General features: G+C 32.5%; 1 protein-coding gene and 2 long non-coding RNA genes across 3 annotated transcripts; 2 read left to right on the top strand and 1 right to left on the bottom strand.

The window, feature by feature from the left end:
• Positions 1-957: 957 nt before the first annotated feature.
• LOC141631574 (uncharacterized) lies at positions 958-2,192 on the bottom strand. The gene is made up of 4 exons (XR_012537658.1): positions 1,974-2,192; positions 1,695-1,815; positions 1,370-1,572; positions 958-1,012 (listed from the first exon to the last, which is right to left on the bottom strand). It is a non-coding gene; the product is annotated as an uncharacterized LOC141631574 (long non-coding RNA).
• Positions 2,193-8,786: 6,594 nt separating this feature from the next.
• Positions 8,787-9,737, top strand: LOC141641764 (protein FAR1-RELATED SEQUENCE 5-like). The gene has a single exon (XM_074450413.1). It carries the CDS (start codon positions 8,787-8,789, stop codon positions 9,735-9,737), a length of 951 nt encoding a protein of 316 aa, XP_074306514.1.
• Positions 9,738-15,477: 5,740 nt separating this feature from the next.
• On the top strand, positions 15,478-15,956 carry LOC141631569 (uncharacterized). Its single transcript, XR_012537657.1, has 3 exons — positions 15,478-15,556; positions 15,641-15,702; positions 15,887-15,956. It is a non-coding gene; the product is annotated as an uncharacterized LOC141631569 (long non-coding RNA).
• Positions 15,957-23,174: the final 7,218 nt, after the last annotated feature.

The following is a 23,174-nucleotide window of genomic DNA, read 5'->3' as shown; positions in this document are numbered from 1 at the left end:
TGAACATATAAAAGCTTTTAAAGGAATTTCAAACACTTGTAAATTTTCCCGAAAATTCTCCATTCGTTAGTACCAGAAACCATGGTGCAACAGTCTCAGGAACTGTTGCACGGTTTTGCCATAACTAATGCGTAAAAGAAATATGTTTAACTACCTCGTTTACAACATTTGTTCTAGACTATGGGCATGCTTGACTTGTCCTTCATCTTGATCATCTTGAACTTCTTTGAACAATCATGGGATGCTTCAACTTGCTAAACATTTACTAAGAGGCAAACAATTAAATCATAATGAAACTTGGCATCATCAACCAAGTGTGTTCTAACAATCACCATTGCTAGACGCCATTGAATTGAAATTGAGCTTAAAATGAAAGAGAGAAAGAGCAAACAAGCAAGCAAATGCAATATGAGTTTGAATACTTAATGTTTAGTCTAATCTTATATAGAAATGTAATTAATTTAAACCTTAAAAAGGGTATTTAATTTGTACGTGAAAGAGTAGGTGATTAAGGACAAGTAATATGAAAGTGCTTAAACTTGTTATGGTTATGTATATGTTTAGTATTATGTATTAATTAATAATGGGTGCATTATTGTTGTAGTGGTACTAATGAGTAGTGACAGATTTAGATATGTTTAGGCTCCGTTTGTCAAGGCATTTCAGGTACCTGATTTGGTCAAAGTGTAGCTTATTTGACCAAAATGCATTTATAGTCTTAGGATTAAATATTTAATATTAAACGCATTAATAAATCATTAAAATATGCTTGGTGTTTTGGTCAGTGTGTGAATTGTAAATTTAAGGGTTTTACATCGCGGATTCGATTCCCATGAACCATACTTTACGTGTTTTTTTTTTTTTTTTTTGTTTTTTTTTTTTTTTTTGTGCTAAGTCGCTCGGCGGCTAAGCTTTTTTGCCTCAAGTCGCTTTCCCGCTCAACGACCTGTTCTACATCTGTCGAATATCAGCTCTAGCCTTCCTTGATTCATATCGAATGTGCTTGTCATACCTGTTCATGTATGCCATATCGAAAAATAAGGATACGGGTAAACGCATACGCCGTGTAATAAATAATGTGAAACTTTTTGAGTTTCTCGAGTGAAATGGGGATGCTTCTTATAAGTGGCGATTCCTCTACTTCAGTTATGCAGGCCTACCTTTCTATCTTCGTTCTTCGCTAAGAGAAATGTCAACTTGGAAAGTGTCGGGTAGGCGTTCCATACCCATATCCTTAAAAGTCGCGTTGGATAAGGGGTATGGCACCAGATGTGAAGACATAGATGTTAGGTGGACATTTAAACTGTGAACAATGGTTTGTGTTAAATGCAAACCAAACAGCACACATGAATTGTAACAGAGGTATTACCTTCTGTTTTTCTTCTTCTCCTGGTAACGTAACATAGCTTTGCCACGGTTTTCTGCCAATTCCAAGACCTGGAACTCAGGTTCACCTTCAGTTGTTTCAGGTTTAATTCCATTTTCTTCCAATGATGCTCCTACTCAAGGCCTACTGCAGTTATCGACAGTAACAAAAAACTGATCCGACACTATCTGCTGATTTCTACCATCCTGCAATTGGTTTTATCGACGTCAAGAGGATTATTAATATAATCCAAAAACTGCAAATTGGCAGAAAGATAATTCATATTAGCAATCCACAGATGTTATAAAGCCTCCAGAGAGTCAGTTACCTTTCGAGATTGAGAACCCTTGATAATTTCTCAACATTGCATCTCACACGCATTTTCCGGATGTGCACGAATTTTCATCTGTGTCCATTTCCAGTGATCTTCCCCAGTGTCCATCCCATGCCTTACCATATAAACCGATGGAAAATATTAGCAAACCGTCTAAGAAAATTATGTCCAGCCAACAAAAATTAACTGCACTACGGCATCACATCTTTTTAATTAAGCTAGATTTCACCAATTTACTACCCCAAGCACTGCAAAGAATAGCATAATGACTACCTAATTGAAAATAATACATCCATGGTTCTACGCTACGCTCCATCCATTCATTTGATTCGATACATTACAATACAATACCCGACTTTAACTATCATTTGGACAGAAGAGAATAATCAAAGTGAAAGTGGATGAAAATGAAGATTGACGAATTATTGTGTCACTGTCTTATCGTCTGTGTGACACGATTTTTTTATATAAAAACACTCATTTATTGATCGTAAATTGGTAAGAAAAGAGTCTTTAACCAATTAAAGTCGGTCTTGCCGTATTGTAAAGCATTATTAAACACAGAAGCTCAGATATTTCAGCAAACTTCTAACTTTTTACCTAATCATAGGTTGATGATTTGACCGAAAAGGGTAGAGTTACACCAGGTGTATGAGGACTCTTATACACCACCAATAATAACGTGCCACTTGTCCAACTCAAAGAATCCGATTTAATCCAATTAATCCCTTGATTCCTTCATTAATTACCCTCCCTAATTAATGTCCTCGGTTTTGTCATATATTTTATTAATTAAAAAAAACTTCTCTCCTAATTTATATTTAACTCTTCTTTATTATTAATATTTTTGTGTATTTCAATATTTATTTATGCATTTGTATACCGTATATTTATATTGAGGCGGATACATTAATTAATACGTTATATTTGTACCTTTTGCATATACGATATTAATACGTTATATTTATACACTATATTTTGTATAATTATTTTCGCTGATAATCTTTTATATGTATTTTTCGTTTTAATTTATTATTGAATATATTTGCGTTCTGTATTTCAAGGTTTTATTTTTTTATAATTATTATTGATAAATTATTTTTGCATTTTATAAGGCACTGTTTTTACATTATATTTTTTTTTTATAATTTCATAATATTAAGTATGAAATTAGTGAGTTAAATAAAAAAAAAAAAAAAAATTATGTTTTAATTTTCTTAAAAAAATATTATTGGACATAATTATTTAATTAAAAATTCTTAAAAAAATGTTAATAATAAAAATTTGTTTGACATAATTATTATGGTAGACCTATTTTTATTTAAATACTTTTTTTTTTTACAAAAAGTACACAAAAAACTTGTTAATAAAACATACCGCAACAAGGTTTAAACCTTAGACGTCTGGTTAGAAAAGTATGTATCTTTCCAACTGTGCTACACGAATTGTTTGCTGATAATCTATAAGTTATTTTTATTTTGTAATGATTAAGAAGATGAAAGGTCGTTAGGGTTTTCCCCACCTAACTTGCATTTGGCGGTAAACCATGCATTGATTGTTTTTTTTTTTAAAGGAAATATTGTATTATAAATATAGTCATTCCCTCCAATTTTTAATTAATCCAAAGTTCATCTTCCCTACTAAATTAATTTAACTATCCTAAAGTGAAATAACAATAATGTCGGAAGAGAGGAAGCCCCATGCAAGAGACATTGTTTGCACGAGGTTGTTCATGAGAGAAATAATCAAGCAAGTTGGTCCTACAAATGTCCAAAATGCTTTAACGAGAGCTAGTCCGGGTTACCATGAAAATACTTTCCTTGTCGATTTATTTGAGGAGGAATTTATTAGTTAATTATTCCGATCAACAGTGTAGGACTAATTTTAACAAGTTTCTAAGACTTAAGATGAGATCGTACGTTGCTATCGACTAATCGTTGCAACGTATGATCAATAGGATTGTACAAATATTTTGGCGGGAAAAGGACAATCTAGGGTTAAAACAACTTAAAAAGTGATGGTACTTAATAGTTAATCGTGGCCGTTCAGTTGCCATTAAAATATTAGATGATATTCCACATTAAATCGTGGCCGTTGATCCTATAACTGACCAATCACAAATAAAGCCACAGATTGGTAAATATTACAACCTTTATAAGCATTTTTTGTTTTGTTATCATATCAACTAAAACATAATCAGAGTCTCTCTCTAACTTCTCTCAATAATACTTATTTTCATCTCTTTCTCTATTTGTTCAATTTCTCTCTCTCTCTTCTCTGAATAATACATTTAATATTCTTAATTTTAATTTAATCCTTATTTTTGTATACGTCAAGATGGAAAACGCGTCCGTTGATGTTGTTAATAGATCAATCAGAGGTAAACAAGCTTTGGTGGATGAGCTCCTTGTGACGGAGTTGGAGCATGTTTCGAGGATGAAATCCCTTATAGAACGCCGCAACCGTTGGCATGAAAGAGGTGTCAAAGATTTCGACAAATCACTCGAGGCCGTCATACAATCCGTCTTAGGTGACTATCAAAGGACATACGATTTCAGGAAGGACTTGGAGAGGGAGATCGGGGCCTTAGAGGCTATTTTGCCTTCTTTATCTTAGAAATTACTTTTATTTTTTTTCCTTAATATTGTAACCTTTAATTTAGTTTTAGTTTTTATAAATTTAGTTTTCCTTAATATTGTAATCTTTATTTTCCTTAATATTGTAATTATAATCTTAGAAAATTTTGTCTTGTAGTATTCCGATGCGTTTCTTTGATCGTTAATTGCATTTATTAATGAACCACCACATTTTATTAATTTAATTTTATTTAGTTTAATTTAATTTAATTTATTCATGTTATGGTTCACCAAAGGTCACCATCCTTGTTATAAATACGACCGGGGAGTTAAAAGAAGAATCACCTTTCTCCCTAACCTTTTCTTACTCATTCACTTTATATCTCTTTATTTTCTCTCTAAAAACTCAGATTTTTCAAATGGCAGTCGAAATTGCAGGCCTTAACGATCTTATGATTGAATCTATGAGTTTTTTGGAAGAACAAGTTTTCTGTCTCCTTGAACAGGAGTTGAGGGCGATGAAGATGGTGGTCGGGGCGATTAAAATTCGCAATGATTGTTATGCAAATGACATAAAGGAAATGGAGAAGGAAGCGGATGGTTTCATCAAATCCGTGTTGGGTACTTATGAAAAATGTTGCAAACTTAGGGAAGAATTTGAAGATGATATTAAGATTTTACGGTCCTTAGTTAATAAGGATTAGGCTTAATATTGTATTTTTTTTAAGTTTATCTTAATAATAATATATTTTCGTTGTTACATTTTGTGGTTTAATTCTCTACTCTTTTTTTTTAGTATAAATTTGATTGTTAATTTTGCAACTGAAGAGACATGCATGTGGGTAATGAAAAAGGATCTTCATAGTTTTATAAAATATAATACAACCCATACAATTCGTCTCGTACATGAGACGCTCTGGTGATTAGGGTTTCCAACTGAGGCGTATTATTTAATTTAATAGTTTAATTGAATTTATTCATGAACCACTTAATTTAATTTAATTTAATTTATTCACCTTATAGTTCACCAAAGGTCACCATCCTTGTTATAAATACGGGTGGGTTAAAAGAAATATCCATTTCTACCTAACCTTTTCTTACTCATTCACTTTATCTCTCTTTATCTTCTCTCTAAAAACTCGGAAATTTCAAATGGGAGACCTTGACGATATTGCTATTGAAGCTTTGAGTGGTTTAGAAGAACAAGTTTCTATGCTCCGTGAACAGGAGTTCAAAGTGATGAAAATGGTGGTCGAGGCGATTGAAATTCGCAGCGATTGTTATGTAAAAGGCATGAAGGAAATGGAGAAGGAAGCGGATGATTTCGTCAAATCCGTGTTGGGTACTTATGAAAAAGTTGCAAACTTAGGGAAGAATTTGAAGATGATATTAAGATTTTAAAGTCCTTATTTAATAAGGATTAGGCTTAATATTGTACTTTTTTTTGTTTATGTTTATCTTAATAATAATCTATTTTCGTTGTTACATTTTGTCGTTTAATTCTCTATTTTTTTTTTGTATAAATTTCATTGTTAATTTTGCAACTGAAGAGACATGCATGTGGGTAATGAAAAAGGATCTTCATAGATTTATAAAATATAATACAAACCATACTTATAATAATTCTTACAAAATACGAAATATTAACTAAAATTAATTAAAAACCAAGAGATTCAAGTTGAACAATCTCCCTTTCAATTTTCCTAATTTCTATTAGCGCTGGTTCGCGATTTGCTCTTAAATAGCTTATCATATTATCCATATTTGCTTGCATCCCTCTTGTTATGACCAAGTCTCGTACATGAGACGCTCTGGTGATTAGGGTTTCGAACTGAATGTCAAGCTCTCGCAGCTGAGTGAGAACGTTTCTGCGATCCATTGTGTATTGAAATAAGAAAGCAATAAACTGTCTATCCATCTGAAACAAGTTAATTAAATTAAGAAGCAACAACCGCACAATCAGTTAAATAGATAGTTAAAAAAATCGATTTGGGTTTGGGATTTACTCAATAAAATCAATTGTGACAAAAACAAAAAACTCAAACAATAATTGAAGATAAAAGAACAAATACCTTGATTGATAATGGAGGAGTATGGAAAGTAAGATTAGGGTTTGTCTTTTGAAGGATAATTTTGAGATGAATGTGTTTTGCCTTTTATAATGGGAAAAGGTAGCAGTTAGGGTTTTAAAATCTTTTTTTTTTTTTTTTAAAAGTTATGACTTGATGTGATTTGGAAGTCAAATCGTATCTCAGAATTGTGGACTTTATGCATGCCGCCGGACTTTCTTACACACGCAACAACAATAGTCATTTCAAGTAGTGTTTAGTCAAATCAAATTTGAATTGTTCATTTTTTATTACTCTTTATGGTTTGTATTATGTCAAATCAATTTAAATTGTTCATTACTCTTTATTGTTTGTATTATGTCAAATCAATTTAAATTGTTCATTTCATTATTCTTTTTGTGTTGTGTTCTGTCAAATCAATTTTAACGGTTCAAATAAACAAGTAAAAGAGATGGAATTGAATAAAGTACATAAATGGAAAATACTAGAAGTCCACATTTTATATAATTTAAATATTATACAAATTAAAAACTAACAAACCGAGATGAATACCCAAATAGGAGGAAAAATTGTGGATTTGGGTACAACATCCAAACATACATACATACAAACTAAATTAATTTGAAAAAATTTTAACAATAACATTTTCAAGGGAGTCATTCTCTTCCATGAGAATGATCCTATTCTCCTTTATTTTTTGGAGGTCTTGTATAGCAGATTCATAATCTGCATGCAACCTCATTTGCTCCATCTCCGACAAAATGTCATGACTAATACCCATCTCCCGAATCTTATCAAGGTAGTCGTTGATCTTTATCGCTAAATCGTCTAAGCGGCGGATATAGTATTTGTTCCTCTCCATGTGTATCAATGTTAAGCGCGCGAATGTTCTTATCCATTATATGAAAGAAGTTTGGTGTTTAAAGATTTAGGGTTGTTTAGAGCTTAGGGTTTTAAGAGAAGGAGAAGAGGAAAACAGAAATGAATGGGAAATTGTTGGTTGAGAAACTAGGGTTTGCATTTAGTGAAAGTGTATTTATAGATGAGATAATGAAACAACATGTGTCCTTTCAACTGCCACGGATTTTATTTTAATTAATAAATTGAAATTAATAATTTTTGTTGAAGGAGTTGGGAGTTGTTTTTAAATAAATATGTTTAGGAAATGACATTTTGCCCTTCAATATTCCAATACAATGAGTACTTCTTTAATTAATTTATTGTGTCCTTTAAAATTCTTTAATCGATTTTTTTATTTTATGTAAATAGAAATTATCGTTTTTTTTTACTTACATGATAACGTAACTTTTTTAATCTCTTATATGATAACGTTACTTTTTTAATTTTATCCCGTTACATCTTAACCAAATAATTACCAAATTTATAGAAAAGTTTTTAAATTCTGAAATTGTTTACGTAAGAAATATTTAATCTAAATTGTTCATGTACAATAAATTGAATTAAAAATAACTAAAACAAATGCTAGTAATCATAACAATTCGTGAATATTATTTGATCCAATTACACATTTTACACAAGAAAGCACCATAGGTGACTTGGAATTACGCCAGTTCTAATGATATAATCCCTCTCCATCTCCCAATAGTTCCTCCATTCACCTTCTACGTCGCGATCATCAATCTCATAATAATCTAGAATAGCTTGAATGTCAAGTACGATAATTGCTGCTTCTGAATTAAGTTGGATACGGCCAGTAGACAATTTAGATGTCATTTTCCTGGTAAGAGGCCTTCTTGGCCTAGGAACGACTGGGTAAGTGTCACAACCAAGTAAAAAACCCAACCTAGCGCCTGCAAGATCAATAAATTTCTGACGATTGATCATCACCCTTTCCATGAACTCCTCCCCAATTAAGAACGTCGGATCTCTACTGAGCAACTTGTCATAGCTTTCTAGGGTTGTTACAAAATGAGGGATCGCAATATGGTGACGGCAAGACACCCATAATCTTAATATTTGAAAGATTTTGTAGTTGAAAAAAAAAAGTACAATAGGACTAAATCATAGGGATTTATAGGGAGTGTGGATAATGGTAGGATTAGGTTGGCGGGAGAATTAGGCGGGAATTTTTCATCAAATTAATTAAAAGAAAATGAGAGAGAAAACCTTCCAACTTCCACCGTAAATATTAGGTTTTATTTTTAAAATTATAAATAATTAAAAATAAAATATGAGTAAGAAATTAAAAATAATTAAAAGAAATTAGGGAGAAAACCTTCCAACTTCCACCGTAAATAGTAGGTTTTATTTTTAAAATTAAAAATAATTAAAAATAAAATATGAGAAAAAAATAAAAATAATTAAAAGTAAATTGATATTAACCTTTCAACTTCCACAGTCAAAGTAGTTCAACACAGCAAACTCTAAGTTCATCAACTCCATCACCTTCATCTTCTCAAAACAACCTTCATCATTTAAAAATGTCGAATAGTTTTGATTTAAATGCTTTGTATATCGAGGAGGAGGGAGAAAACGAAGTCATTGACGAGAATGACACAGCCATTGAATTGTTACGGCATGCAGCACATGTTCTGGAAGGTAATGAAGACAATCAACCAGCTATTGAGCCTACGATTGGTGCGGAATTTGAATCAGGTGAACAATTTGCCGCTTTCTGTTATACTTACGCTTATAAGACGGGATTTGAACTTCATGTTCGTAGTAACCAACTTTTGGCTCCCTTCAAGGAGCAGGGGGTACGTCGAAACGGAGTTGGGGATAAAGAACCACGATTCCACATGATGAACAAGATTAGGCTTATGTGTTCAGAGGGCAATACGACGAAGAAAAGCTCGTGTATAACACCATGTAAAATGTATGTATTTGGGAAATTAAATCACGACACTGGGAAATTTGTAATCAGTACTTGTGATTTGGTACATAATCACGATTTGAATCCTGAGGTTAGCCGGCATGTAGTCAATTATAGGCACATAAGCGAATATTTCAAGGCCAAGTTGGTGTTGAACGAAAAAGTTGGCATACCAATTACCCGGAACTTCAACACATTAGTTAGGGAGGTTGGAGGGATTCATAATCTACATTTCAATGGGCAGGACGCGAGAAACTTCATCAACAGCGAACGTCGCAAAAGTAGGTTTCGTGGTGACGCTAAAGAGGTCTTAAATTATTTCGAGGGCTTAAAAGCGCAGAATCCAGATTTTTACTACGCTGTTGAAAGGGACGCGGAGAATAAGCTATGTCGTGCCATGTACAAGGCTTTTGGTGACCCATTGTCGTTCGATAGTACATTCCTAAGCAACAGGTACCATATGCCTTTCTGTCCATTCGTTGGAGTTAATCATCATGGAAGTACAATATTATATGCAGCGGCTTTAATTTCATACGAAAACACCGAGTCATTCGAGTAGGTGTTTGAGAAGTGGATGGAATGTATGGGGAGAGCTCTGACCGTCTTACTAACTGATCAATGTAAAGCAATGGAAGGGGCAATCAAGAAAGTGTTCCCGGAGACTAAACATAAATTACGCCTTTGGCATATTCTTCAAAACGCGGATAAGAATCTAAAAGACCACCCACAATTTCCTCAGATTGACAGAGATTTGCGTACGCTTGTGCACGAGAGTATCACGGAGGAGGAACTACAAGATAAGTAGGACAATTTCATGGAAAAATACAACTTGCGACGCAACAAATGGTTGAGGGGTGCATGGGATATGAGACAGCGGTGGATGCCTGTTTTTTGGAAAGACACTTTATGTGCGGGTATGTCTTCTACTCAGAGTAGTGAACAAACAAACAGATTTATTAAAACGTACATGAGCATAGAAACCGGCCTGATGCAATTCATGAAGCAGTACGAGGATGCCATAGACAAAAAGGTGGAGGACGAGAAAGTCAATAACGCCAAAGACATTAAGAGCCCACTTAAATGGGATCCCATGATATTATTCGAGGATATCTTTAGTAAGGTCTACACAAATAGTAAATTCGGAGAGGTGAAAACTGAGGTATATGGTTATATAAGCACCAACGTCGAAACTCTTCCAAATAGTTTGGGTTTCATCAAGAGGTTTAGGGCCACATCAAAAGTGACAGAAGCATTTTGGAAGAAAGATCGAAGAAGTTTTGAAGTGAGTATTGACACAATCACTGGTGAGTATAAATGTGGTTGTAAGATGTTTGAATTTAGAGGGATCTTATGTCGCCATATCATGAAGTGTCTTGATGTGTTGGACGTAAAAGCTATCCCAGACAAATACATATTGGTTCGCTGGCGCAAGGATTTGGTTAGAGGATACGAAAATATTCGGGTTGGGTACTACAACCCGAATGAGTCAGAACGTGTTAAAAGGTCTCTTGAGATAACGGTAAAAAATGATTACATTAAGAGGTTGGCTATGCAAAGTGAAGGGTCTTCTGCCATTTATAATAGCAGAACCGATGAACTAATCAACGAGTTGGAGGCTCATGCTGGGATACAGTCTATAGATTCATTTGCGGTAGGTGGAGTTTCCTCAAAAATGTGGGGTCGTAGGAGACTACGACCTAGGGAGACTATCATAAACACACCTCAACAAGAAAGTGACATTAGAGACCCCCCGACAAGCGAGGGAATGGCAGAAGACGTATTGTAAGACAGACAAAGAGAAGGAGAAAGACAAATGATGAGGATCCGACAACCACTACGCTCCCCTCCAAATACGAACCCAACCCGACATGTTCCAAACAATGATGCTTCATCCTTTATGAGTGGCTTTAGTGGTACACAAAATACTCCACGTTTTACACCGTCACAAAATACTCCGACGTTCTCCCAATCACAACAGACTCCGCAATTTAGGTCACAATATTCAAATTCTCAATATTCTCAATATACAAATTATAGTCATAGGTCGTAAATAGGAAGTATGAATTTTTTTTTGTATATCATTTGACTTCTTTAAACAAATAATGTATGATCAATCAAAATCAATGACTATTTTCCTTAATTCATTTTCACAGTATTGAGTATATGTCTTCAAGTATTAGACTAGCATTCGGTTAACTTGTGCAAAATTATGCCAAAAACAAAAAGAAAAACCCACAAGAGGATTCGAACACGAGACACTTAGTAAGGAAAGCATGAACGAAACCACTGCACCCACTAACTTATACTGTCATATGTCCAAATCCTATATATATATATATATATATATATATATATATATATATATATATATATATATATATATATATATATGTGGGATCTCGTGAGTTTGGTTCTTATGGTGAGTTGTGAGTTTGGAAAATCTAGACCATTGAATTAGAATAAATAGACCGTTAAGATTGAAAGAATACTAACTATAAAAAACAAGAGAACTGCAGGAATATCAAACCAAAATCATTTATAATCCTCTGTCTAAGGTCTAACCTCAATAAACTCAAAAAACCCAAAATCCCCAAAATCAGAGGAATAGCTTTCTTCTTCTTCTCAATCTTCTCAATCACTAATTAATTCTTATTCTTCTGATTGTTTCTATATTTTGATTTAAGCCAATTAATTACTAAATATTTGAATGAATTGTTTCTCGATTAAGTACTTGAAACTACTCAAGCTGCGATCTTCAATCGAATTCGTCATCATCATCAGATTAATCATCGTAATTATTATCATCATCGAATTCGGTCTCTTAAATCGCGTATAGGTTGATGCGGTGGTAATTATTATCATCATCCAATTGCTGCAAAAGAATTGAGCGAGGATCGACCTGTATAGAGTGAAAATCCTTTTTTCCCCATCAAACTTGTAATATGATCACACCATGGGACTTGGTCGGGAAGCAAATGAGCAATAATACTGCAACATCAACTGTTGTTGAAACTTCCAAATATGTAAGTAGTGTATATATAGTTTCTCTTGGGATGCGCTTGATTATGAGATCTTCGATATTCTGTGTACCATTCACATTACTGTTTTGACCGATTGCTATTTGCAAGGTCATGGCGATGAGTTGGTTTACGAAATTGGGGGAAAATTTAATGGGGAATGCTAATGGTGTTGGGTCGGATTATCAAGCTATGAGAAGTTCCTTTATTATAAAGGACTGATTTGATTAAAGCATGAATTGAAGCTATGAGAAGTTCCCCAGAGCCGACAAGCAAATCGCGAATGTACGCTATTGCTTTTTGCGGCGGCGGTGAACTGTGGGGATGTCTGGCGGTGGATGCGACGGCATCATCGCCGTGGAAGGAGAGTGATGGTGAGGTGGTGGCCAATTAAAGCTCATAATAAATTGATGATAAGCTGTTGATGAGTAATGGTGGAATTGAGCTTGATGATGATGATGGTGATGGTCAAGTCATACCCGAAAATTGGGTATCAAAATTTAACATATCTTCTGGCTCTGATAGACTAGAATCTGACTCATAATCAATTCCTAATTCTAATTCCATGTCATTCTGAACACCCGAGCCTCCAGCTTCCGCCACACTGAAACTGTGTGTTAGTTGTGCATGATCTGAAGAAATTGTTGAATCTAACTCTGGTTTCTGAAACATATCTTCTGGCTCTGATAGACTAGAGTCTGACTCAGAATCAATTCCTAATTCGAATTCCAAGTCGTTCTGAACACACGAGCCTCCTGCTTCCGCCACACTGAAACTGTGTGTTACTTGTGCATGATCTAAAGAACCAGTCCCTAATTCCAAGTCGTTCCGATTGGACATGATTTCTTTTAATTCATTTCTTACTTGTTCAGTATTAAAACCATCCAACTTTTCCTGGATGTTACCTTTGACTTCGTGAGAAACAATTTGGGAAGCATGTATCCACGACGCGGTGGATCCACCTCTGAAAGTACAACTCTTAGCACAACAGTTTCAGCACATCTTCACACCTCAACGTTATCATCTTCAAGCTGTGACTCCAGCAACAACACTTCGTCTGTAGTTCCGGTTATTAGTACAACTACAACAAGTCGTTCCTGGCAAGAAACGATCGGTCAAAATTTTAACAGTCGTACACAGACAATCGGAAGCATTAAAGTTGGTGAAAACATTTTTGAGTTCCACGCCACCGCAAGTCGAAATGTTATTTTTAACACTAATGTAACACAAGTGGCAAGTTAATAACCCAAACTTAATTGTAAGCCTGACGTGATATTTGTACCGCCAGAAGCTCTTAACTTATTGATTAACACTAATGTAACACAAGTGACAATCATGTATCACATTTTGTTTGTGCAGATGTTGTCCACTTGACATTTATGACCTTTGGGCAGAGATCAGCACGTAGATTTTTTGTTTTTCTTTGTTATCTTTCCCTCTTGTATCAACAAGACTAACAATACTACCAGAATAATAGCACAATAACACGTGGTAAAAAAGAGTGAAAAAAAATCAAAAGTAGTAAAAAAAAATCAAAGTGACACCGGAATAACATCACAATAACACGAGAATAACAGCATAATAACTCGTGTTAAAAAAGAGTAAAAATATCAAAGTAGTAAACAAATCAAAGTAACATCAGATTAACATCACAATAACACCAGAATAACAATGACACCAGAATAACAACACAATAACATGTGGTAAAAGAAAGGGTAAAAAAATCAAAGTAGTAAAAAAATGTAAGTGACATCGGAATAACATCACAATAACACCAGAATAACAACACAATAACATGTGGTAGAAAAAAGTAAAAAATCAAAAGTAGTAAAAAAATCAAAGTGACACTGGAATAACATCACAATAACACCAGAATAACAGCACAATAACATGCGGTAAAAAAAAGTAAAAAAATCAAAGTAGTAAAAAAAATCAAAAGTGAAACCTGAATAACATCACAATAGTAGCGAATAATAGTAGAATAACAAAGACAATAACACGTGGTAAAAAAAAACAAAAAAATCAAATTCGTAAAAAACATTAAAGTGACAATGAGAATAACATCACAATAACAAATGAGTAACAATAACAAAGACAATAACACGTGGTAAAAAAAAAGAAAAAAATCAAAATCGTAAAAAAATCAAAGTAATGCAATGAGAATAGCATCACAATAACAGCGGAATAACAATAACAGCACAATAACATGTGGTAAAAAAAAGAGAAAAAAAATCAAAGTCGTTAAAAAACCAAGTTAAAAAAAAGCACAATAACAGCATAATAACATGAGGTAAAAAAAAATAAGAGTGAAAAAAAATACAAGCAAAAATAAATTTGGTACAAAAAGAAAAAGAAAAAAGGTAACATAATGAGAAAATTAGAGAAAAACATAAGAGAAAAAAAAAATCAAAGTTGTAAAAAAAAGCATAATAACACGAGGTAAAAAAAAAAAGAGAGAAAAAAATTAAAGTAAAAAAAAAAAGAGTAGCACTAGAAAAAAAAAAAATAAACTAAATAACAATGCTTTTATATGACAACTAAGATTAATCTTGGCCACTCATCTCTAATTTAATCTAATGGTTGAGATTCCCCCAACTCACAACTCACCATAAGAACCAAAATCACCAAATCCAATCTATATATATATATATATATATAGAATTAGGATCACATGAGTCCACCCTATCTTTTTGAGTCCCGTGAGTCCATTTATGTATCACACGCTCTACACAAAAATATCACGATTTTTTTTTTAGGAAAAAAAAAAAATTTACGAATTTTTTTTTTTTTTTTTTTTTTTTACGAAAAAAAAAAAATTATGGATAAATTTTTTTTTCCTAAGTCTGAAATGTGATATTGTTTAGTATAACCTGTGATATTGTATTGAGTCTGTGAGTCCAGTAGAAGAGTATCACAAGTTATACAAAACAATATCACACCTTACAATAAACAATATCACTGGTTGTACTAAACAATATCACGGGTTATAGTATACAATATCACACCACCGAACCTAATTGCGCCTTTCTAAGTTCCTAGTCTTAAAATGAACGATATGTATTGCTCATAAATCCAATTAGTCGTTAACATATTTAGTTTTCGTCATGCATTACGGTTGCTAGTGTTGTCGTGCGCACATGCGGCCACTACACATGAGAGGAGTGCGGTATATTTCTCTTACGAGCGCACCGCGCAGTTTTTTTTTTATACGAAAGAAGCTTACGAGAACAGGATCGTATATTTGTTTGAAAATACTAAGTACTTTGACAAACTGTTAATTAACAGATGTCTATTGAGAAGAAAGTTGGTGAAGAAGAGGCTTTATTATGGGTTCAACAGATAATAAATAAAGGCTTCTATGGTTAGCAGATTTTCTTTATCCCTTTAATTATCGTATTATCCAGTTCATTTGATGCAAATGTTAATTATACAATCTACGTGACAGCTTTGGAAACATTGCTTAAAGATTTGGCTGGCAAATACTCGATAGGAGATGAAGCCTCAATGGTTAGTATCTCTATCTCATTCGGAGCGCTCATTTATCTTATAATTGTACTTATGTTGATGCATTCTTCTCCTGTTATGATGTTGCATCTTTCTTCTGTACTTATGTAGTTATGTTGATGCATCTTACTACTGTTATAACTGTGCAAGTATTTCTTATCCTTTCCCGTCTTTTTTCTGATTTCAGGCAGATGTATTTCTAGCACCGCAAGTATCTATAGCAATGAGCAGGTTTCACATTGATATGGTAATCATCTTTTCTTCACTGTACTTGGTTGTGTACGCGATGATAATGTTTGGAAAACGACATGCTTTGTCTACATGGGCCCATGTGTTCCAGCTAATATATGTGATAACGATACATTTGCTTGTAAGTTTGGATAATTGCAGTTCATCCCAACTTGTCGACTAACCTTATGTACCATCGTGATATTCTTGTGTACAGTGTGTGATACATAAGTGGACTCACGGGACTCAAAAATATAGGTGGACTCACCGGATCTTGCCTCTATATATATATATATATATATATATATATATATATATATATATATATATATATATATATATATATATATATATATATATATACTAGATTTAATGCCCGGGCGATGCCCGGGCCAATTTGTAATATTAATATTATATGACTATGATGTAATAATACTCTATTGCCGCGTTCTTGGACTTAATTTTACTGAACTGAATATATAGAAGCTGAACTAAACTTGTAGGAGCTTAACTTTTCTGAACTGTATTTATAAGAGTTGAATTAAACTTATAAGAGCTTAATTTATAAGGAAAAAAGGGTAAAAAGGAGCTTAATCTCAATACAATTCCACTCTTATAAAATAATTCGAAATAAAATATAACTATACAATATATTCTATCGCCGGCCAAACTCTTACCCTTGTACGTAAGTTATAGGATATATGAATGTTAAACCATGTATGTTAAATCGATTCGGACTTATCTATTTGGTTTAGAATAAACTTGTGGCATTAGGTAATTATGTTTATGCTTTATTAATTACACTTATTGCCTATCCTAATAGGAGATAATAAGTTACTTGTTATGTAGGACTCTATCTCAGACGTAGGACGATATTACTATTGTTATGTTATTATCTACTCCCTTTATTTTTTTATATATGACTTTCTCACATTTCGAGACACACACTTCTCTCTTCAATATCTCTTAAATTATATGCTTAAATATAGTGATATGTATACTCATATGAAAGAGTTTTTCATAAATAGTTTAATGGTATAATTTTTATAATTTTTTACCAAATATTTTTTTATAAATATTAAAGTCAAAGGCTCGCCTCGAAAAAGCAAAACGTCATATATTACCAAGTGGAGGGAGTAAAATATAAAATATACTCTTATAAACAATATCTTAAGTAGAATTTGTCTTATGATGATGGTTTAACAAAACACATGCTCCATTATATACAAAAATAACTCGTTTATTAGCAATAATAATGAATAATTTTTTGTTTATAAAAATATATCGTCTCACGTGTAAAAACGAATAATATATTCTTTTTGTCCTATTCATCTATGGGTTTTTCTTTTCATAAATATGTGAGAATTATTTTTAAACAAATCTTCCTCCCCGACCCATTGTAGGCCTTACTCAATGGATTCCCTCAAATCTGCCTTTCCCTGTTCGCGAGGTTACTTTCCCATAGAATCTCTCCTACAATATCAAAACAAAATAATTAGAAAAGGTGGAACAATGAACAATGAGCAGAATATTTATTGCATACATCAAATCTTAATCTTATTTCTTTGATTAATAACCACATAATAAATATTTAAACCATTAAAGAGGCTGTAACATGAAAGATAATGCAAAATCTTTCCATGCAAAATAATTAATCAAGAAAAAAATCTTCATAAACACACTATATGAATAGACATTGATAATTATGGGAATTGAAATACCCCTTGTTTTGATACGGTATTGAACATCAATGTACGGATATCAAAAATAGTTAAAAAATCATAAGAAAATCACATCCTACATTCTTACCTCATTATTCAAAACAAAAAAAACATTATTACCTCATTATCCTTAAATACGCAGTAATACTCAAATATAACAGTATCAAACGTCATGCGAGACGGCATAGTTATAGCCTGCAATAAGAAACTACAATTAGAAATTTGACGTTTTTTTTTTTAAAAAAAAAAAAGCATAGATGAAGTGATGAACATGAACTACATTAAAGAACATGATGCGACTAAATCATAAAGCTATGAACAATTAAAACACCCGTATTTTAGTTTCTAAAAAAACACCCATATAATTTACATCACCCTAGAAAATTATGTGTAATATATATAATGTGTAAGTTGTTGTAGTTTTGTAGGGCTCTAGAATAGAATATTGATGGCCTTTTGTAATTTGATCTCTTAGATGCATTAGACGTGAAAACGCGATCAAAGACTGCAATAAATAACATATTTTAAAATACTGCAATAAATAACATATTTTAAAATAAAGGGTATTGCTTTTTCACATACGGATTTTACTCTATCACATACGTCATTTACAATTTTAACCTTGTCATTTTTTCATCTCACATCCAATTGATTTTTTTTTCTCCCTTCAACAACTAAACCACCCTGCCTTCCGCCAACCATCAACCTAATTGAAGAACTTTAGAATTATAAACCCTATTTTTTTTCACTAGTTTTGAAAGAGTAGGCATTGTACTCGTAGAAAGTAATTTGGATCTGATGACGAATGAAGGCGTCAAGACTATACCAAAGATGATTAAGGAACTCTTGGACGATATTAGGGAAAAATTGTTGTAAAGTAGCTAGGATGAACATCATGCCTGCTAAGCTAGAACCCGTCTGTGCTATTGAAATTCCACCCAACAACTTAGAAAATAAAGGGATTATTGAATTTGCAGACATATTTTGTGGTACTATTGATTTTCCAGACATATTTTGTGGTAATTACATCACTACTTGAAGAATTATAATCCATTATTCAAGTTTTAAGAACAATTAGATTCAATTTTAGGATAAAATGTATGTATAAAACCTATTGAGTCTAAATTTAGGAAAAGGGTGTAATATGGAAACTTAATGAAAAAAATGTATGTGAAAGAGTAAAGTCCGTATGTGAAAAAGCAACTCCGAAAATAAATAGGTAGTTATACATCGTTGGAGATTCTATAATCGCTCGAAAAAAGCTTCCTTTATTAATATATATATATATAGAGCATCCCATGAGTCTAGCATCTTAGATGAGTCTAGCATATCAATAAGAACCGTTGGATCAACAAGATCCAACAACCCTCATTCTTCCACGTCACCCTCTATCAATCTGCAAAATTATAAAACTAAACACTTCCTCTTTCACGTCTCATTATTGTCATAAATTTTATCTCTCTACAAGTATTCTCTCCCTCTCTCTCTCTAAACACCATAGTCATCAATTATTCAACAAAAAAACAGACGATCTAATTCCTTCAACCGCCTCTTTTTCCAAAAAACATTAAAAATCAAACGAAATTTTTATTAAAATCAAGCGAAGATCTTCAAAAAAGTTTAGTTAAGATTATATTAGATCGGTTTATCGCATAAAGAAGAGGTATAAATCGCTCTCAATTTTCGTTATATTTTTACAAAAATTTCGTTGTGATTTATGTTATTTCAGGTTGTTGTTGTTGTTGTTGTTGTTGTTGTTGTTGTTGTTGATTGTTATTGTTGTTGTGGTTGTTGTTGATTTTATTGATGATATGAAGAAACTATTAATTGATTTAGGGTTAATGTTTTGCTCAAACTGATTAATTGATTTTTCGCCAAAAAATTAGGTTTAATTTGCATGTTGCTTTTGTTGATCATGAATTATATAAATAAACTGTCAATTGATTGTATATATATTCACTTTTTCGAACATAGAAATTGAGAAATTAATTCTAGTTTTTGTTTTCTTAGTTATTAAATTCTCAGGATACTTCATGTTCTAATTTTCGCCTAAAAATTAGGGTTAACGATTTATAAAAACTGAGTAATTAATGTACTCTTTTGTGTTTGCGTGGGATTGATTACTTGTAATAGCGTTATCGTAATATTACTACTTTGCATAACAGAATCGTAACGATTTCATAAAATCCTCAACTCTTCTTATCAGTAATAGCGTTTACGTAACATTACTACTTGCATGACGTAAACCAACTTGAAATCTTTCATTACAATATTGTATATTTGATGTTATTGGTTTTTTCTCATTAAATTTGATGGTATAACAATTGTCATAAACTCACAAATAATGTTACTGTAATATTGTTACTGTAAAATTATGAATAATGATGGACCACAAGCTTCGCATAAGTTTTAGTTATTAATAGTCGAATATTTTGTTTTTAATGTCAGAATATTTGAAGAAGAAAGTTTGAGAAATCAACCAATACAAAAAAGGCGCGCAAAGAGAAGATATATACAAAATGGAGTAAGACTCAAGCTAATCGGTCATGAAGATAGGTGTGAAGAAGGCAACGTTAATGAAGTTGAAATCCTAGTTGAGGTTGTTAACATTATTGTCATATTTTGATGTGTGATTATGATGTATACTTCTTGTAAACTTTTCACATTAATACGATGTGATATTGCAAATCATTTTAGTGGATCAACTGGGCTAGTCTGTTTTCACTTGATTTTTTATTATTGAAGTAATTAAAGTTTGGTCTTTTAACACTGTATCCGTATTATTTTTATGAATGAATGATGTTACAGTAACACAATTACTGTATCAATGTTACAGTAACATTGTCACTTTTAAAATACGAAACATACAACTTTTTCATTACATTTTTGAACTACTTTATACACCGTTTGATATAATACACAAACTAAATAATAATTATTGTAACATTGTTGTCATGTTAGTTTAATGAATTAATGTTTTTACAGTAACATTGTTACAGTAATATTGATATACCATTTAAAAGTTAAATATAACGAAGATGTTACAGTAACACTGTAACTTTGATTAATGACCGATGTTACTGTAACACTATTGTTGTGACGTGGCAGAATAAGGATTGGTTGTATTGGAATTAGGAGGAACGTACAAAGTTATCTAATAAACTAATAAAGCAATAAAGTGGTGTTGACCATACAACAAATAACACAACAATAATGGTAAAAGTGTCCACTATCATTCCAACTTCAATAACATTGCTTTCTTCATGCCTATCTCCATGATTGATTATTCAACGTCTTGCTTTTTTTTTTGTATATATTGTATCCTTGTGCGCCTTTTTTTTGTGTTGGTTGATTTCTCAAACCTTCTTCTTTCTTCAATTCTTCTGACAACCAAAACAAAACATTCGACAATTACTAGATAAACCATATGCGAAAGTCGGTGGTCCATTATTAATGATAATTTCACAGTAACAATATTACAGTAACATCATTACAGTAACATCATTACTGTAACATCATTACAGTAACATCATTGCGAGTTTATGACAATGTTAAACCATCATATTTAATTGAAAAAAATCACATAACATCAAATATACAATGTTGTAAGGATATTTTAAGTTCAATTACTCATGTAGATTTTAATGTTACTTTAACGCTATTACAAGAATAAAGTTTCGTTGATTTTTTTACGAAAACTAATTGAATCCTCACATTTACCGCAATTTCACGAAAACAAATTCAGGTATGAATTTAATAATGTGAAAACCTTAATTTTTTTTACAAACATTTATAACACAAATAATAAACGGTAAATAATATAAAACGATGTTATACCACAAAATAATCCATAAAATCGTAAATTAACACATAAATCAATTACAACAAAGCATGAGAAAACGAAAGATTGTTAGTTTCACCATGACATAGCCCTAACGTTTCAGAAATAGTTTGAATACAACATATAATCGACATTAATAGTATGAACAATCAACAATAACAATTTTTAAATTAACTAGAAAGCGTAGAACTAACCTGGAAATCGATTGAAGGTAATCGAACGAAAAATGCGATTTCAGCTGAAAGATCTAAATCGGGGTTTGATTAAGTTGTTTAAATCGATTGAATAGATTCAATCCCGAATTGCTAGAATCATGAATTAACTGAATTGATTGAAGTAATAAAATTGCTTATTGCTTGAGTTTCTAAAATTGATGAGATTAATTAAACGTGAATTGTTGAAAATTGGAAACCTAGAATTTGGGGATCTGTAGAAAAAGACGATTTAGAGAGAGATGGGAGGAAGAGAGATAAAGTGATATTGGGTTATGATGCTATTAGGTTAGATTTTTAAGTTTATATAGTATGAGCTAGGATTAATCTCAGCCATTCATTTGTTTAAAATCGAATGGTTGAGATTAAAATGCTAGACTCACCTAAGATACCTAGACTCACTTGATGCAATTTCTATATATATATATATATATATATATATGTGTGTGTGTGTGTGTGTGTGTGTGTGTGTGTGTGTGTGTGTGTGTGTGTGTGTGTGTGTGTGGTGTTATGACAGGTTTTTCCAAGATTTTGACCTGTAGGTACCTGACAGAGTACCCCATACTCGGTCGAGTAGCTGCAGGTGTGACAGAAATGAGGCATTCTGATCTCAGGGCTACTCGATCGAGTACCCAAGACACTCGATCGAGTAGCGGGCACTCGATCGAGTACCCTATTTACTCGATCGAGTAGCACTGTTACAGGAACTTTTCGAAAAATTAAAATTGTTTAATGGTTATATAATTACATGTTTGATGTTTAACATGGTCATTAATGATTAGTAACATGTTTGAACCGTTCATTTCATATGTTGGAAGTCGTGCTTGGTTTTAAAGGCGTATTTGCAACGAATAGTGAAGTTGTAATTATTCTTATTGCATTCATTTTACATCCGTATTGTCTACAAATTATATTTCGCCGGAAGTGTGTCCTTCCATATACAAATGCAAATGATATGTACATGCCTTCTTGACGGTGGTTAGCTATTCGTATATGGTTGCATATATCTTTATGGTTTACTGGTTGTACGAGTAATATGAGTAATGTCAATAATGAATAATATGGTTTGGATATATGTCAAGATGTAAGTAGTAAGTAACATATGTAGTAGTTTGGTGGTGAACTTCGGGGACGAAGTTCCTTTTTAGAGGGGAAGAGTAATGTCGCAAAACAAAAAGGCCGATTTTGAAATTATGTTGTTGTTTGTTTATAACGTTCTCTACGACTTTAGTCACATCTCTTGTATGGAAGTACAACTATTTGCACTTGTTTGTTGAAGTAAAGTTGAATAGTATACTTAAAAGGCGGTCATTGAAAGATAGTCACGAGGTCGTGTGTTGGAATAGAATTATAGTGTTGAGTAACATAGTGGTGCTAAAGTGACATGTTTCGTGTTGTTGGTTGTTGCTAGTGAAAGGGTAACCTCGTAGCGTGTTGGGTAATCGTTAGTTGAGCCAGTTCGTGTGGTGAAGG

Source organism: Silene latifolia, chromosome 2 (assembly GCF_048544455.1).
Source record: "Silene latifolia isolate original U9 population chromosome 2, ASM4854445v1, whole genome shotgun sequence".
NCBI lineage: Eukaryota > Viridiplantae > Streptophyta > Magnoliopsida > Caryophyllales > Caryophyllaceae > Silene > Silene latifolia.
The sequence above is the reverse complement of the archived record's forward strand: the minus strand, read 5'-3'. Positions and strand labels throughout refer to the sequence as shown.

Bases quoted from the DNA above. Each gene is read 5' to 3' on its own strand.
- LOC141641764 (XM_074450413.1), top strand. From the start codon at position 8,787: ATGTCGAATAGTTTTGATTTAAATGCTTTGTATATCGAGGAGGAGGGA.